The following is a 17,296-nucleotide window of genomic DNA, read 5'->3' on the forward strand; positions in this document are numbered from 1 at the left end:
ACCTCTTCCCCACTTGTCCTTTTTTTAATCCAGATCCGTGAACTCCCATGATTAATAACCTCTGTTGAAGATTAATTTCGGTATAGCAGGAGGCCTTCCTTGCTTTATAATCGGTGCTCTACAAAAATTGATGCATTTTCTTTTCAACCCATAACTTGTCAAAATCCTCAGTCGTTTAAAATAACTTATTTTATGCTATAGTCTACTTTATACAATAATGTAGCTATTAAAAACAAAAAAAGGCAAATACATGAAGGTCTGAAACATTAGACTTTTAAGTCACCTTTCTATTGAAGATGGAAATTTACATTGTATTTTCTGGCAGGATTCCAGTGGATATAAGAAAGTAGCCTTCATTACATAGACCAACCCTATCAGGGCCAGGAAAGTAATTTCCAATTGACAAGCAACTAACTTTTGATTTAATGCATGTCTAAAATTTTAAGAAAATAAAAAAAAAGCAGTAAATGCTCCCAACATCCAGGTATTTAATTTATTTATTAGTAGAACTGATTCAACACAAGTGCAATGACATAGTCTACATTTTTTTCCTCCTTTGCTACAGTTTCCCAGTAACAAAAGCAACAGTAATAAAAAGACGAGAGTGCAGTGGAGTCCTATGCCACTGTGCCAACTGTCCCTTGTTTGCAGCTCTACTGCGCGAGGAAATCCCAATGAAGAGGACTGCTACCACATTGCTCTCTGGATTCCCGACATCTGATTGTGATCAGCGAGGTGGCGGAAAACTATGCGGCTCAGTCTCCACCTGCGCTTCACCCCTCGCGGCCGGGACGTCATCACACACCTGTTCCGGATCCGGACTGGGCAGCTGTCCCGTGGCAGGGCGGCAATTTCTTTATCGGCTACCTCCTGGCAGAAGGGAGAAACAGACCAGAGCAACATCACGCGCAGTACCGGCTTGCTTTTAACTCACCAGCTTCCAGAAATATGTGCATCTGCTCGAGGCACATAAAAACACAAAAGGGCAGGTGACAAACTTTACTTTTAACGGTCTTCTGATTGATGCCATTAGTTATTTAGAACACTGTATCGTTCATTGCAGCAGTGCTAATGCAGCTTTTTCCTCTTCACTATCCTTTTAGTCAAGGTCTGTTCAAACATCATAGACATCTGATGTTTGCATCTGTAGAGCTGCAGGTCAATTTAAAGTGTTCTAAAGCTTTGAAAAATACCAATAAAATGCTGATTACATTGTTTCTGACCACTATATGCTGCAGTGCAATTACAACACGCTCCTTCTAAGAATCACCAAAGTGTGCAGCAACCAGACACTAAAATAAAGTAGAGGTTCTACTCAGTAATTTCCATATCTGAGTCACATTTGGCTTGTCGGATCTTATCCTGGTTTGTGCAGCATTAGGTAAATGACAGAGCATTTGACATTACCCCCAAGCCAGGAGGGCACCAGCTCCCAGCAATACTCATTTACAAAGCCTGAATGGACCTGACCAATTAATATAGAGACCCTCAGCAGAGAACGCTTTAATCCACACCCCACCAGTTAAAGGTCCAGAGACTTACCCACAGTGCACCAAAGAGAATAACAGTACAGAACATTAATTAAGTTAAAAAAAGAAATACAGGTAGTGCTAAGTATATGCGACTCAATCAAAAAAAAAATCTCTAACGGCACAATTTCAATTAAAAGAAGATCTCTTCAGTACCTGCAACTCTTTTGGCAAGATTGTGTTCTTCCTAATCGCATTAATCCGGAGTCGGTCATTTGCGTATTCAAACGCCATTTGTCTTCTCTTCACGTCTCGCAGCATCCTCCAGTCCACATAGTAACCTCTGGCCTGTTCCACATTACCTCTGGAACTTCTCAGGGTCTGACAAGAAGAAAAGAACCGAAATACTGTATTATTAAAATAGTAGAGAATGACGCAAAATGCACTTAATCGGTTTTAAATAACCGTGCTTAACTGCATTAACAGCATTTAAAGCGATTTTCAACACCTGCACATCCACACGTAATAGGCGTATGCTACATAATTTTAGTGAGTATTCAATTACCTGAATCTACAAGGCTCTTATTTAATTGGGATGTTAAGACACGATAGTGCACTTGATTAAAATCCAGGAGTTTTCTTTGCAGATGCAAAGTCTGCTTGAAGAAAGCTCTGGTTCCGTTTCAGGTTTTGTGACCGAGTTTCAGTTATGAGTGAAGGGTCCACAGAAACAAAACATCATGGGGTTTGTATTGCCGGGGTAGATGCGCTTCTGTGAAGATACACGAATTCTGTATTATTGAGACACAAGGACTGAAAAGGGTAGCGCACGTAAAAGGTGTATAAAAGGATGATAAAAGTTATAAACCGTATGTTCTAAATGTCTCCGCAAGACAATAAGAGATCATCTTGAGAAATGGCGGGTAAATTTTAAAAGAAAACGATATTTGTTACTATATTGTAATTCGTTCCAAATGCTGTACTCTATGAGATACTTGTGTTTTTCACATTGTGTTTATTGGATACTGCCATTACCTCTTCAAATGCCCAATATAGAAGCCTGTATTCTAAACATTGAGAAAGTCACCTGCTTTTAAAAGATTTAAGTGTTACCTGGGTAGCTCTCCAAAACGAAGACTGCAAAATCCCCAAACCCGAAGCGACAAACCTCCCCCATATGGAAGCAGCCATGTTGCATCGTGACTTTCAAACCACAACTTTATTTAAAAACGACATCCGTCCACAGTTCACAGAAAGAGTAGACTACAACATCACTCTCATGGCCAGAAATGTTAAGAATTAATATTTAAATTCACAAAATAATTAACTCTTAAGAGCTTTTAATCATAGTGCATGCTTTTTTTTAAAAAAGTTTCGTGTCAGCATTCTAAAAATACTTTCCATTCCGGTTATTGTTCATTTTCCGTTATAGTAGTTCACCTGTATAAGAACGATTAGCATCCAAACATTCTCTAACAACTTCAGGATCGAGGGATAGCCGGAGCCCATTCCGCAATTTTTCTATCTAAAAACAAACATTATTCAGTAACTCCGTAGTTACTACACAAAAGCCATATATTAAGGTTTATAACAGACCTATTTTAACTTTTGCATTGTTATGGCTGTCTTGATTAATTGCATTGTGCTGGGTTACATGTGAGCCAGAGACCCATATTCTTCAATAAAGACGACGAAAAGAATCGAGATTCAAGAAGTGATGCAATCACTAATAAACATAATTGACAATTAGCAGGATCAAACAATTATATAAAAAACTGCAATGGGACTTATAAAAAGAGGGAAATCGTGAATCGCAATTCAGAAGGAAGCGCAGGAGTAAAATGCAAGTTAAAAAGTTTCTGACATTAGTAACCTATAAAGTGTGAGGTTAAGATATTCAAGCAATTGGCAGATTTTTAGTGTTTTACAGTAAACGAAGAACAGAATCCGTCGAACTCGTACACTAATTTTATAAGGACATCACGTGGCAAAAACACAACCTCTAAAATCATTTTGAAATCGTTTGGAACATAAATTATTATCCCTCAAATAGTCCATTTCGTTGAACACATTGCGTACATCATTGATCGGTAATGTGATTTTTTGGAAAAACGTATTCTCAATCCGATTTGGAATGACCTGTTAGGTTCTTTCCAGGACCAGAGGTGGACATGCATGGTGTAAAACACTAGGACTCATCATCATTTCTAGAGGGCTGCAATGTATGTCCAAAAATGGGCACTTAATTAATCTAATAACGTTCTTAATTAGGTTTTATTTTAGAACATGCACACATATACTTACAGACTATCGCTTTCAAGGTGCTGTTGGGGGGCAAGGTCCCTGACCTTTCTGAGCCTTGAGGGGAGTTTTACATTCTTGCAAGTAATTAGGTAATTGACGAATTAAACAGCAGAGAATGGAACTCTCTCAAGAGTCTGACACGAGAAGACAAGGGAGACCCTTCAGGTATATTACTGTAAATCTGACACCCTCCCTATTTGTGTGTAAGATCTGACAGTGACAGTTAGAGGGCAGCATTTGATCGCAGCATTTAATTTCTCTTTAGAACAATTTCACCATTTAACTAAAAGCACCATATGATCTGGACTATTTTCCACTTTTTTTAATCTGGTGGTACTCTCTAGTATATGACCTGATGCAATAGACACACTGTAGCATTCCCGTAACCTGATTTTCTTAACCATTGAACGTTTTAAATGTTGAGACTATAAATATCTCCTTTCTGATCATCATAAGGCCGTCAAACAAAACTTCACAATTTTACATTCTGACCGCCTGTTCTACACAAGTGAGACACAGCTTTTAGTTTCGACAGAATCTGCTATACTGTATCGCCAGCAAATACCTATCGAAAAGCAGCTCATATAAATGTATTCGTTTGTTGTTGGTTTTTTTTTGCAGACAGTTAACTGCTTATCTTTTCAGGTAACGTGTCAGAGCGCTGAGGATCGAAGACGCCTCCAGGCAGAACAGTCCTCGGTTTTAATTATCGCACTCATGATTGCGCTGACCTCTCTGTATCCCTTTACAAGGATTCAAAGGCTTCTGTGCAAAAAAAAAAAATACTTCAAATGATTAAAATCATCGTGGGACTGGTTTCCCACTATCTCCTACTTTTCCCCAGTGAGCTGCCAATCTATGCAATTCCCAAATTGTGCCTCAGTCCATTTTAACCATTTGTAGTATTTGCTTACACATAACATACAGTATACTGTATATGTCTGCAATATTCATAATTATTAATCAGATCAATTTACCAGACCGTGAAAGCAACTCTGATGAGGCGTGAAATAATTTGCATTAGTTCTGCTACTCCTGAAATATAATAACGTGTGTACCACGCAAACATAATTGAAATAAATATGTATTTCTTGAGAAGCGTGACAGTATAAATAAGACGAACGTTTTAAATAAAAAAGCGACACCTATTCTGACTTTTATCATTGTTGATAACGCAGAGATGCTTATTGATTCCTATAGATAGTTTTTACAAGAGGAATTCTAGGCATTTGATCCTTTCTTGATGATGAAAAAAACCTCAATTTGTACAATTTGTACGATTAAGAAAATATATCTTACAAGCTTTTGCCTTAAAGGTTTTTAATGAAAGGAGGCTTGCAAGGAGACATTTTTACCCTTGGACCAGGAGGTGGCGCACTTGTCTTTGAGTATTTCAAGGTTGCGAGCGGTGAGCTAAACTAGTACCGTTGTGGGTTGTTTCATTTCTAAGCACGCCATGGAAGTTTTATTTAATGTTACTTATAAGGTTTTGAGATGATAGCTGATTTTAAATTCGAATGGGAACAGCCTGAATGCATGTCATCACACCAGGCTGTGGACATACTCATGCTCAAATGTACTTTGCTACATGATACAGTCCAGCCTGCACAGCCACGGGGGAAGATGAATGTATAAATCATATAGTATTGGTACTCTCAATCCGATATGTCAGGCTTAAAAGACACATAGCAGAAGAAGATGTTTTTATGACTGAAGTGAAAGAAAGGACTACATCACCAGTGCTAGCCCTGTGGGCTCTGTGTGTGCTTTAGCACCTCTAAAATGTATTGATCAGACTAGTTATTAAAGCAGGGGGAATGCAATTTTAATGTGTTAGCATTTGGGAGATTGTTGTGGGAATTCACAATGCCAGATAGCTGTGGGACAGTGTGGTAAGGTATCGAGTACCAGGGCAATTGGGATAGATGATTATCGAGCAGTTCAACAAAGGTGGCTATATGAGGTTATTAGCTCTGCAGGCTAATGTCTGCTGTATGCTCTGCATACTGCCAAGACAGAAGAACCCTTCTGTGATTAAGTTAGCCAGGCCAGTGTGGGGGACCACTGGGAACAGAAATCCTGTTCCTCCCACCACTGAGGAAAGGACCTTCGATCTGGGGGACCTGTCAGACAGTCCTGGGTTATGACAGCTGGCAGTGGGTGGAAGGAATGATGTAGACTGGGACAGGAATGAAAGAAATTACAGCTGACCTGCCACTAGAAGCCATTAATGGCACACACAGGGCATGATCAATATATATGCACACAGGGGATGATTAATTAGTTGAAGAAATCATAGAATAAGGGAATTCTCATGTGGCTGGGATTAGGAGTAAGTATATAAATGACTTTACAGTCTTAGTTGATGGTTGGGCTCTAGAACACCAAATTACTGTGTGTAAGATGGAGATGTTAGTCTACAATAATGACTTTTCATCTTACTTCACATCACCATAAGTTCAAAAAGTGCTCAGGCCCTGTAAGCCGGCATAATATGGTTGAGGCCTGTCACACAGTGATATAATAACATGATAACGGACTCTCTTGTTTGTGTAATTATTTTAAAATTTTATTTTGGAGATATATATCTTCTAATTTCAAGACATAATTTTGGTATGGTGCTTGGCCTACTGTGACATCACTCACAGAAATGGTGTAACAGTTCAAAAGTTGCCATGAGACTTCCAAGAATACATGATCAAGTTTTAAAAATAAACTTACTTCCACATATCTCTGAAAAAGTTTTTATAACAAATTCTATGAGTTAAATATGAGTCTGAAATTCAGCTGCAACAACTTTTCAAATATTAGTGCCTTTGCTTAATTGACAAGGCCACACTGTGCTCTAGGAGATCGTCTAGTGATGGTCTTAGACCATATGCTCTGGATGTTAAAGATTCAACTGTGTTAGAATACCTGTGGACCATTAATGCTATTCCATTAAGGAATAGCTGATGCAAACTTTACCAACACCAGCCAGACATACTGGTAAAAAGCTTGGCAGCACCCACAATTCAATGTTATGGATTGAAAATAAATGGTGATACGTATTCCTTACCATCATGTAACTGAGGTCATGTTCAAATTGAAATTGGCCAATGTACAGTATCTTAATAGCAAAATGATTCATGACCAAATCTGTGATTTATTGTACACACTTACAACTTAATGGCTTAGCATGAAATGTACTCCATTTATAGTATTATTTTAAAAAAATAAGAACAGTGTAGTGGAACTTCAGAAATGTTCATATTTTCCTAAGAATCAAGAGCTGTGGTATTAGATTTTTCTATTGTGGATGGCATGCTCTCTGTAATTTGAGCTGGAACCACATTATTTTTGAAATTCCTGGCTGTCTCACTTGTGGTGAGGAAACAGGAGTGAGAATTACTATAGCTGGAGAGATGGACTGGCTTTCGCAATCGAAGCACAAAAGGGTTATACCCCGGTTTCACTGTTGTCTGCAGCAGAGGTCCTCTGGGAGATACAAGCCAAAAGGGGGTTAGGTTTTGGCACAATAGTGTTGAAAACTCTGAATAGACTTTGTTTTGGCCCACTGTGGTGATAGTTCAATAAAGTGTAAAGTCTTGGCGTCAAAAACATTTCATAGACAATTTGTACCTTGTAAGCAGTGAAGAATAATTTAAGACACTCAAATGAGTCTTCACAAAATAATTAGCAGGGATTTAATGTGGCTTGCTACTGTGCATGCATTAATATAAATTACGTTTCTGTGTGAAAGACTCTGTGATTAGATCTCATTTGATCGTGATCTTATATACTGTAGGTCTCAATGATAAAATTGATAGCATCTCAGCAGTCTGATTTGTTTTAAGTATTACTTTTGAAAGCAAATTGATGTATTCAAGTTGTGTATATTTTTTTCCACAGTGGACAGGGTACTTCAAAATATAAAAAAATAACACATTTAATAAAGATACAAAATAACAGACAAAATAAAAAATCATTTTGCAGGGTGGAAGGTTTTGAAACAAGGCACAAGTTTTGGATGTTTAATAAAAAAACAAGTCTGGTTTAAATTTTCAGCTTTCTTTTCATTTGAATTGTTTTTTTTCCAAAAAGAAATACAAATCACACAAAAACAAAGAGCACAAAGCCTTTTTCAATTGATGGTTTGCATGAAGCTTTTGCGTATGCACCCTGTTAATTTTAAATGTTTAAAATATGTCAGTTTCATGCAGGAGGTTGGATTGAGGGAACACATAGTTCTTGCCTAAAAATATGAAAGCTTTACAAAATCTTGCATGAATTTCATTAACATCTCAAATGCATCCCATTGATATTCAATCAAATATATCCATGTTATGTAAAATACAATCCAGTTATTCCCCCCCAGAAAAAGAGAAATCATTTCATAAACAATTTAATAGTAATATGTTTCTTGGTTACAAAGAACACATGGTTTGTGTTTGTTGTCTGTTTCATTCATCTACATTTTTTGCCTTAACTTGTGGTCTCAGAACAGTTCTTAATCTTGCTCAACAATAGAGTATGCATGCCAATTCCCAATACAAACTTTCCCAAATAGGATTGGCAAGTCATTTGAAGATATGTTCTTGGCTAAATACAAGCACATGAAAAACTGCAGAAGTTTTCAATCAAATATCTACAGGAGCAATGCTCGTAAAGTTTATGAATGAACATTGTTTTGACCCACCAGGCATATCAGAAGAGGTGTACAGTAGGTATACAATCTAAATCTAATTATGTATTATTGTTATATGTTATTATAGACAGCAGCTATTATTTTCTTTCAGTTGCACTTTAAGCACTGAAAACATAAAAATAAAATATTTATATACACAAAGTGATGAATGTTAGGCAACAATCCCTCCTGCAAAGGAAAATAAATGTGTTTTGTTAAATGAATGGTTATTTTGCAGTGGTCCTAAATCTGATCAGATCATTTTATTATGCATATACAATTTCTTGCATTAGGAATTTGTCTTTTCACATACCCTAGCTTGCTCTCCGTGAGACACACAGAGCACAGGGTCAACCATTTATACAGCACCCCTGGAGCAGTTGGGGTGAAGGGCCTTGCTCAGGGGCCCAACAGATTAGGATTCCTCTGCCAGCCATGGGATACAAACTGGCAACCTTCCAGCCACCGGCACAGATTCTTAGCCCCAGAGCCACCACTCCACCCTAAATCTATGAGTACACTGAGTAAGAGAACACACCCTTCTTAGATATCTGCTGGGCTCTAGGCAAGTAAAGGAATTTGATGTGTTACAGTAGCTGTTGGCTGTCACATGGAAAATGTTAAAAAGAAAAAAAATATATATTTGCCAAAGTGAAAACAGATGTTACAACAGAAAAAGTACTGTCATTCAGTATTATGAAAAAGAAATGAGTTGAATTCCCTCCAGAAACAAGTTTATGCACCATCTCCAGTTTAATATGATATTCACATCTAAGGTCTTTTATTAGATAGTACAGGAAAAATAAAATCCAAAATGCACAATCTCTACAAATGGATTTAAGCTCCCAAATTAAGCTCCCATTTTTCAAGAAAAAAATCAAAGAGCTGTAAAAACCAATAACATGTATAATGCTGATTTCTCTCTGAGTTTATGTCTCGTATTATGAATAGTGTGACATTTCAGTTTTGGCACGTTTTTTCTGAATTTAAAGTAATGACCCAATGGAGCCATAATAATCTGATTGCCGACAAACATCACTGCATCTTGGTATTGCTTTTTCATGTTTTTAACTTGTATTATTTAAACAAAAATCATCAGATATCTGATGCAGAGAACTGCAACAATGATGTGATGGAACACGAAGAAATACAAAGCTGATTCGTGTTACTGGCTGTGGTGAGGTGTGTTATTTTAGGCACTGATAGACTGAACGCATATTGAAATTATATAACCAAGGCTGAACATGAGTTGGAAGTGAGTTCATAAGGGAGATGCAGGTGAGAGGAGACCACTGAGTCCACTAAACTCACCCAGTGCTCTCTGGTCTCCTTCTCGTTATTTCTGTCTCAGGGCATTTCCGTAATCTTCAGGGGTGGAGCGTATACTACAAGAAAAACTTTCCTCTCAGCATATATTCAGTCTGTCTCTCCAGATACTTTCTTCTAAGTTCCTAATATTTGGTGTTTTGTTTTTACAAATCATGTATCAACACACTGAAGGAGACAGTGCTGCTTGTTGACAGGAGAAAATGAATAAAACGGCCCTAGAAACACACGAGCAAGGAATTAACGTCTAGATGCTCCTTTGCAAATCACACTCTGACACAGCTCCTGGCCCTTAGCTCAAATAAAGTTAGACAGATTTTACTAGACACAAGTCACCCAGAAGTTTAAAGAAGTGCAATGATATTTTGAATCTTTTTTATGTGTGCTAGATTTATATAACAGAATTAAATTTCATTCCAAAAACACATCAGGTGGAGTAATTGCACTCCATTTGTTCAGCAATTCAAAGTTATAATGCTATATGCTCTTCTATGCTTACAGTATATGCCATGCTTCTCTCTTAGTTTTACTGAACACTAAAATGTCTGTGTGATCCAGGCACTAAAAAAGAACTTACATCTTTGGAACGAGCATCTTAACATTTTAATACAATTATTTTTAATATACTCTGACTATGTAATATTAATGTGTATTATACTAAATACTTTGAGTTTGTTTTCTAGCTAGCAACCCATCCTCCCCAACACTAAGTTGGTACACAAGCCACTTTTCATTTTTTTTAAACATATTTCAGATATATAAACAGTGTTCCTGGTCAACATGTTGGGTTCGTTGTCATTCATTGCTCTGAGTTTGAAGAGTGATGGAGTGGGACTGGAACTCAACAGGACTCACAGGGGCTATCAATCCAACCCCTTTATTTGGATCTTAACCACTGAAGCACTGTGGAACACCAGTCATAAGACAGACATTGACAAGTGGACTGACCTTGGTCACTTTTCCAAAATCAGCATTTTTTCCATGAATCGGCTGTTTTCCTAGCCCTGGTTCTTATTTCAGAGAATTTCCAGATGGAAAAGCATTTAACATTCTCTGGTCTTGACACCATGGGGGATACTGACATCTTGTTAAGAAGATGACAATCAAAAGAGCTGTTACCCTTTCGGTTCCTTAAATGCTTTTAAAATTTGAAAATTGAACGTTTTATGTAATTTGTTTATCCTGCTGAATGCATCTGCTTTCTTTTCCTGAAATAATGATTTTTTTTTTCTGTGGAGAAGAGTCAAAGTCCATAAATGAAGGAATATTTGTCACAGATATAATCTCTATTCAAAATGTTGACAATGTTTTGTTTTCTTTTCAGTTAAAGATGGACCTGAGCTTTCAGACTTTTGGTTACCTTTTTCTTTGAAGAAGTTTAATGAAAATGTTATGCTCTTCAGTTATTCATAGACCTTTCTGTTTATTGCTCAGTGTGTAAAATGTGAAGATGTTCTCTGCTTTGTAAAATGTTTCTAGGTCTAGATCATTCAAAGTCTTAGCTATCTTTCTCCTTTCTGGTCAGATCCTACTCATCCAAACTAATATTTTACATGGTATTTAAATGGCTCATGCTATAAGATTCAAAAGTTATCATTAAAAAAAAATATCATCTGTTAGTTTGGTTTGTTGGCTGTGTTGAAAATACTTCCAGTGCCTAGTCTATTTTTATATCCTTCACTGAGTTCCATGGAGACATGTTTTTCAGTATTAAATACATACTTATGCATGGTTTATTCTACTCTAACATACTAAGATCAAGAACAATACCACAAGTGGTCTTTATTTTATTATTAGGCCTATTTTATTACAATTTACTGTAGTTTCTTACACTGATATTGTATTATACATAAACGTCCTTGTGCACTTACATCATTGTATACTTTATTTAATTTTGGAAGATTTAATTTAAGCACAGAGCTTTAAAATTCATGACAGAACACCCCTGAAGGACATTTTAGATTTTCTTTGATACATGAGCTCCATGCAATTATTTAATATTTTTTCTTTGTCATAAGAAAGGCATCTTCAAAAAAATATTATACTCCTGTTTTAACTTATACTCTCGGAGACAAGGCTTGCTGAATGATAATATCTTCCTGAAAATTCATTTTGGTGTGAACAACTTAATTTTAGGAGAGGCATAATACTTTTCTTCATGAAATTGTTGGTTTTGGTTTAAACATCGTTTCTTGGCTTCAGAATTGAACTGTTAAGCTGTTGATATATTGAGCCTCTGCATTTCCTCTCCTGGCATAATTGGACGCTGGCCTGTGTTGCTATTATCTCTGCGGTGCTCTCAACTGCTTGTATCCATGGTGCAAGGGGGAATGGTGGGAAACTTCGAGTGTTGCTACCCACACATTTAAAGCCCCGTGAGGCTTCTATTGAAGCTGTATGACTGGATTTAAGTAATAATGACTGTATTCGAGTTGAAACCTGGATGGAGGCACTACTAAGGGCAATGAGGAATGAATCAGGGTGGTGTTTATAACGTGGTGTAACAAGAAATGTTATTTTTTGTTGCATTTTGTTTCAGGGATTAAAAAAAATTGCTCACCCTAAAGTGTATATGTAAAGACAGAGTTACGTGGTGTGTTGGAACTGGTTGATCCTTCTTTGATTTGGGAATATAATTGAACAGAATTGCATTTTTGCATGTTTTGAGCATTTTAGTAAGGCGTTTCGAAATTAAAATAAAAATCTATATTCTGACAAGCAAGTGAATGTGATAAGGGCTGATTGCTGGAGAGCAGGCAATTAAGAATACCCCCTGGCCAATCTGTAATAATGCAGACCTGGCTGTCAGGTGGGCACTGAATCTGGGGACTCTCTGAAAGGTGTTCTGCAACATCTAAACTGTGGGTAACATTCTGACACCAGCAGACAGATACTCTTCTCCTAACATCACTGCATGATAGACTTCACAGACAGCTCATCATCTCTATAGACTCTCCTTCAGCGTGTCAGAAGTGCCAGAGCTCTGTTAATTCCTACTACTCCACAAGATGATTTTGTTAATCACTTTAGCTTAGTTAAAGGTAACATTCGTTTAATGACTTAGTTTTGTTTTAGATTTCCCAGTATTGTTTGTTCAAAAACAGAGATGACAAGGGGTTTCTCAACCCCCAGCAATGTTTTCCGACTGTACAAATTGATGCCTTAATCAGCAACCAATATTTTATTTATTTTTGTATTCATTAGAATATGCATATACATGTAAGCCTAAACCTGATTAAAGATCTCAATACTCTGAGAGTACTGATCTTTGAGACTTTCAACGTGGCATTAGGGAAACGGGTTGGAGCATTTGACTTATCATACAACAACAGGATTCACGATAACCTGCAGTTTATGTTTTTTTTCTTCAAATGGGATTTTGCTTTTAAGATCACATTTGGTTTTGAATTTGTTCCATACAGTATATCCAAAAATTGAAATTGTTGACAATAGCTTCTTTTTCTAAAACTTGTCAGTAACATAAAAACATATCACTGAGGACTAACCATGTCAAAAACAAGTTCCATCTTATTCAACTCTTAATTGTAACATCTAAAAATACTGATCCATTAAAAACGTAAACTATTCCACATTAAGCCAACGTGATATTTGGGAATGGAAAGGATACTAAATGTGAATGAAACTAAACAGCCATGCATGATTTGCCACCCAGGATGTCGAGGTATAATAACTTCTTTAACTGAAAGTAGGGAAATATGAGAGACAGATGTGTTGGACCAAATACAAGAATGAGTTTGTGGCTTTTCCTGTAAGATACAGTTAGGAAAAACCCACATCCAAACCTTCTCATAATTCTTCTGTTTCCTCATTAACACAAATGAATGTTTCTCTGCAGTAAAATGAATTAAGCTGCACATGTCAAACAGTTGCTCATCAGCACAAAGCTAACCATTGCTCTGGAGAACATACAGCACAAGCTTTCTCTCAGTGGCTGAGATGGCCTTCAGAAAGAAAGCATGTATTTTCAAACATATGAGGGCTAAAATCACAGGAAGCCTTTATCATAATTGCTTTCCTTCATAAAAATTCTTGAACTTTTTTTTCTTCCTCCTATTAAACCTTATTTTCCTATGCCATGCTGTTCACCTTTTATTATCTGCCCTTTTGTGTTCATGTAGACATTAAGAAAAAAGCAAGACTAACCAAGTCCTGCAAGACAGAAGTAAGTTCCTTTGATAACCTTCACAAATGCAAATATATTCTGTTATTCTGTACTCTGGTTGACATCAAATTCCCTGAAGCGAAATAGTGACAAAACAGAAATTCTACTGGCTGGCAGCAAATTTTAGTTGGATAAACTTAAGGATTTCACAGTCATGGTGGATGGCTTCCCCATTCACGCGTCAACCATAGTCAGGAATCTGGGAGTTACACTTGATCCTCTCCTGTCTTTAGAGCCACATGTGAAAAATGTGATTAGGACATCTTTCTTCACCTTCGAAAGATTGCCTGCATTAGGCAATTTTGATCAATTTCCGATGCTGAGTGCCTGATCCATGCATTTATAACATCAAGGCTTGACTTCTCCATCTCTTTACTGTATGGGCTCCCTAACTCTCTTCTTAACAAGTTGCAATATGTTCAGAACTCCACAGCTAGACTACTTAACCACACCAGACCCTGGCAGCATATCACTTCTACACTTAAGTCTCTACACTGGCTGCTTATAAAGTCACATTTTCAATACAAGATCTTGTTGTTGACTTTCAAGGCTTTTAACAAGGCTCCATCATACAGTACATCTCCAAACTCCTCCCTGTCCACACTCCCCCCTGTTGGCTCCGTTCAGTTGAGGTCGGTCCTCTACTCACTGTCCCCAGGACTAAATCATGGACTTTTGGTGACCGACCTTTTCTGCCGCTGCTCCAGTGTGGTTGAATGACCTTCCTCAGATTTTACAAGTGATAACTTCATTAACTCTCTTCAGATCTAAACTTAAAACTTACCTTTTTACCTTTACCAAGGTCAGCTTGCCTAAAGTTAATTTGTAAAAACCTGTATGCTTTTCTTTTTTTTCATTTCCTCTTATTGTACTCTTTTTCTTTATTCAAGATGTATAGTGTCCTTGGGTTTGTAAAGGTGCTTTATCAATAAAAGTGTTTTTGTTTTAGACAGTACCTGAAATGTATAACACAGAACCGATACTAAATATAATGAGCTGTATAGGGGTAGGGAAAAGGGAAAAGGGTATAAAATGAATGTTTAGCAATTCATACTCAAAGACAAAAAAGAGAATATGAAATACTTCACTCAGAATAAAATACTTCACTCAATATGATACAAGAGTATTGGTAATTATACATTTTCGTCATTGTCTTAAATACTATCTGGTATAGAATGGCAGAGAACATGTTTTAGAGCAGCACAAAACAGAAACCTCATGTTATGTACATTTTCATTATACCCATTATACCCCTCCTGAAAAAACACAATTAGCTCTGTTGTTCCCTTTACTGGAGAACACCAAGAGGATGTCTATCAGACACAGGAGACTGCAGGAAAGAGGGGCTGAGATATAGGTTATATCTGATGATATTAGAATAAATGGAAACCAGTTTTCATTTTCTGTATGTAATCCTCAGAACAAATGTTTTTACGTTAAGGATTTCTGACACTGCTTAAACCTCTGTCAGCTAACGTTTCCCTAATACTCATCAGAGATTCATTCCTTATGTCAGCTGGTCTTAATCAAAACTTCACATCCATATTGAAATCCATAACCAAAGCTATCTTACTTGTTAAAAACACAATTTCTACCAAATAACATGTAGACACCTTCAGGGTAAAGGACTATCAATGTAAATTATGGTATTAAACTCATAAAGAGGGGTTGTTTGATGGCTTAGTGGCTAGCGCTTCTGTCTCACAACTCTAGCATTCTGGTTTGATTTTGGACTTCTGTTAGGCATTCTGTATGTCTGTGGTGAGTTTGCATGTTCTCTCATGTTTGTGTGGAGTTTCTCTGGGTTTCCTCCTGCTTGTGTGGTTTGGTTGGCTACTCTAGATTTCTGCTTTCCCCAGAGCAGTAACGTGTTTTCAGTTCTGCCTTTTGCCCTGTCCTTCTCTTGACAGAATTCAGCATGCTATGCTAAAGGGGTTCTCTTATAATGTATGGATTGCTTATACAAACAGCACTCCCTTACACATAGCAGAACAATAATTCATTTTAGACTTCATTTTTAGAAGACTACATAGTGTTTAAATTTTAAATTGGGCCTGATGATTAATAACTATATTTTGCTCATTTAAAAGTAAAAAGGAAACATCAGAAGTAGGGAGTAACTACTGTACTTCTGAAATCTTCAATTAACATGGAACAAACATTTTTGTGTTCAAAGTCGAAATGTGGGAAACTGGAAGAACCTTATGCTGCAGTTAAAGTACAATAAAGCTTATCATATCAAATAAAAGTTTTGTACCTTTGTAAGCTGAGCCTATTTATTGTATCAATGGGGCAACAAGTCTTCTACTACCATTGGAAACAGTTCACAGAAGAGCAACTAGAGATATGCTCAACCTTTAAGAAATATCCTGTAGTGACAGGTTGAACAGAGAAAGATTGGAGGAGGGGATCTGATTAAAGTATCCAAAATCCTCAAATACATTGAGAACAGGAGGCACTTCTCTACGGAAAGGGTTGTGGAAGCACGGAACAAGCTACTCAGCAAACTACCAGATTGGCCTTCTCTTTTTTTTATTCTTATTGAGTGAAAACAAATGTAGAGAGCTTATTTTTATGCATTACATTTTTTCAATACTAGGATCTGATTTTGGAAAACATCTGAGATGTGACTTAACACATTTATATCATTATCCTTGAACTGTTTCTCTAGATATGTCTCTTTTGATGTACTGTAGCAGTTCAATTATGAATATTTGATCCATCTTTTCCAGTTTTGAAGAATTTCAGAGCATATGAAGTCTGGTGTTTTTGTTTTCCTTTGATGTTTTTGCCAGACGGATTTGGAAATGACCGTGTTTCCTTCCAAAACATATATTTATCATACTGAGAATAAGAAATAATATTTTATAGAACAGAGGAACCTAAACTAGATTAGAGAAATATGTTGTATTACATATATTTTAGAGATGTACCTTGCTCAACAGAACAATAAGTCCCACTCTGGATTTATTTTGTATGTGACATCCATTTTTTGAGTGACTCTAAGGTGTCCAGATTCTGTATAGGCATTCTAAAATTATGTTGTTAAGATCCCTGAGGTAAAGTTCTAACTCAAAACAATTTCCACCCATCTTGGTTATAATCATGACATTATGGTAATGATCATACTACTAATCCTGTGATGTTAAAAATGCCATCCATAGAAAGCCATATAAGTAGAGATACTGCAAACTGAGAGAGAAGGGGGTGAGTTAATGAAATACCACACTAGGAAGGAAATATTTTCCTGAGTTGATGTTACATTTGATTGAAGAGTGTATGTTATCAGTTTTCATCTCCTACAGTTGGAGTTTAATAAAGTCTGCTTTGTAAGAAATGAAGCATCTG

At 36.8% G+C, this 17,296-nt stretch overlaps 1 protein-coding gene across 1 annotated transcript; it reads right to left on the reverse strand.

Annotated features, from left to right (window-relative positions):
• Nucleotides 1-479: 479 nt before the first annotated feature.
• Nucleotides 480-2,706, reverse strand: mrps14 (mitochondrial ribosomal protein S14). The gene is made up of 3 exons (XM_088598126.1): nucleotides 2,583-2,706; nucleotides 1,686-1,850; nucleotides 480-870 (listed from the first exon to the last, which is right to left on the reverse strand). The coding sequence occupies exons 1-3, from the start codon at nucleotides 2,658-2,660 to the stop codon at nucleotides 688-690; spliced, it is 426 nt and encodes a 141-aa protein (XP_088454252.1). The 5' UTR covers nucleotides 2,661-2,706; the 3' UTR covers nucleotides 480-687.
• Between the last annotated feature and the right edge of the window lie 14,590 nt (nucleotides 2,707-17,296).

This window comes from Lepisosteus platostomus, chromosome 11, assembly GCF_059453375.1.
Source record: "Lepisosteus platostomus isolate fLepPlt1 chromosome 11, fLepPlt1.hap1, whole genome shotgun sequence".
Taxonomy (NCBI): Eukaryota; Metazoa; Chordata; class Actinopteri; order Semionotiformes; family Lepisosteidae; genus Lepisosteus; species Lepisosteus platostomus.

Bases quoted from the DNA above. Each gene is read 5' to 3' on its own strand.
- mrps14 (XM_088598126.1), bottom strand. From the start codon at position 2,660: ATGGCTGCTTCCATATGGGGGAGGTTTGTCGCTTCGGGTTTGGGGATT. The intron at 1,851-2,582 runs GTAACACTTAAA...TCTTCTTGTCAG, and splicing joins CGTTTTGGAGAGCTACCCAG to ACCCTGAGAAGTTCCAGAGG. The intron at 871-1,685 runs GTACTGAAGAGA...CCCTTCTGCCAG, and splicing joins TCTTGCCAAAAGAGTTGCAG to GAGGTAGCCGATAAAGAAAT.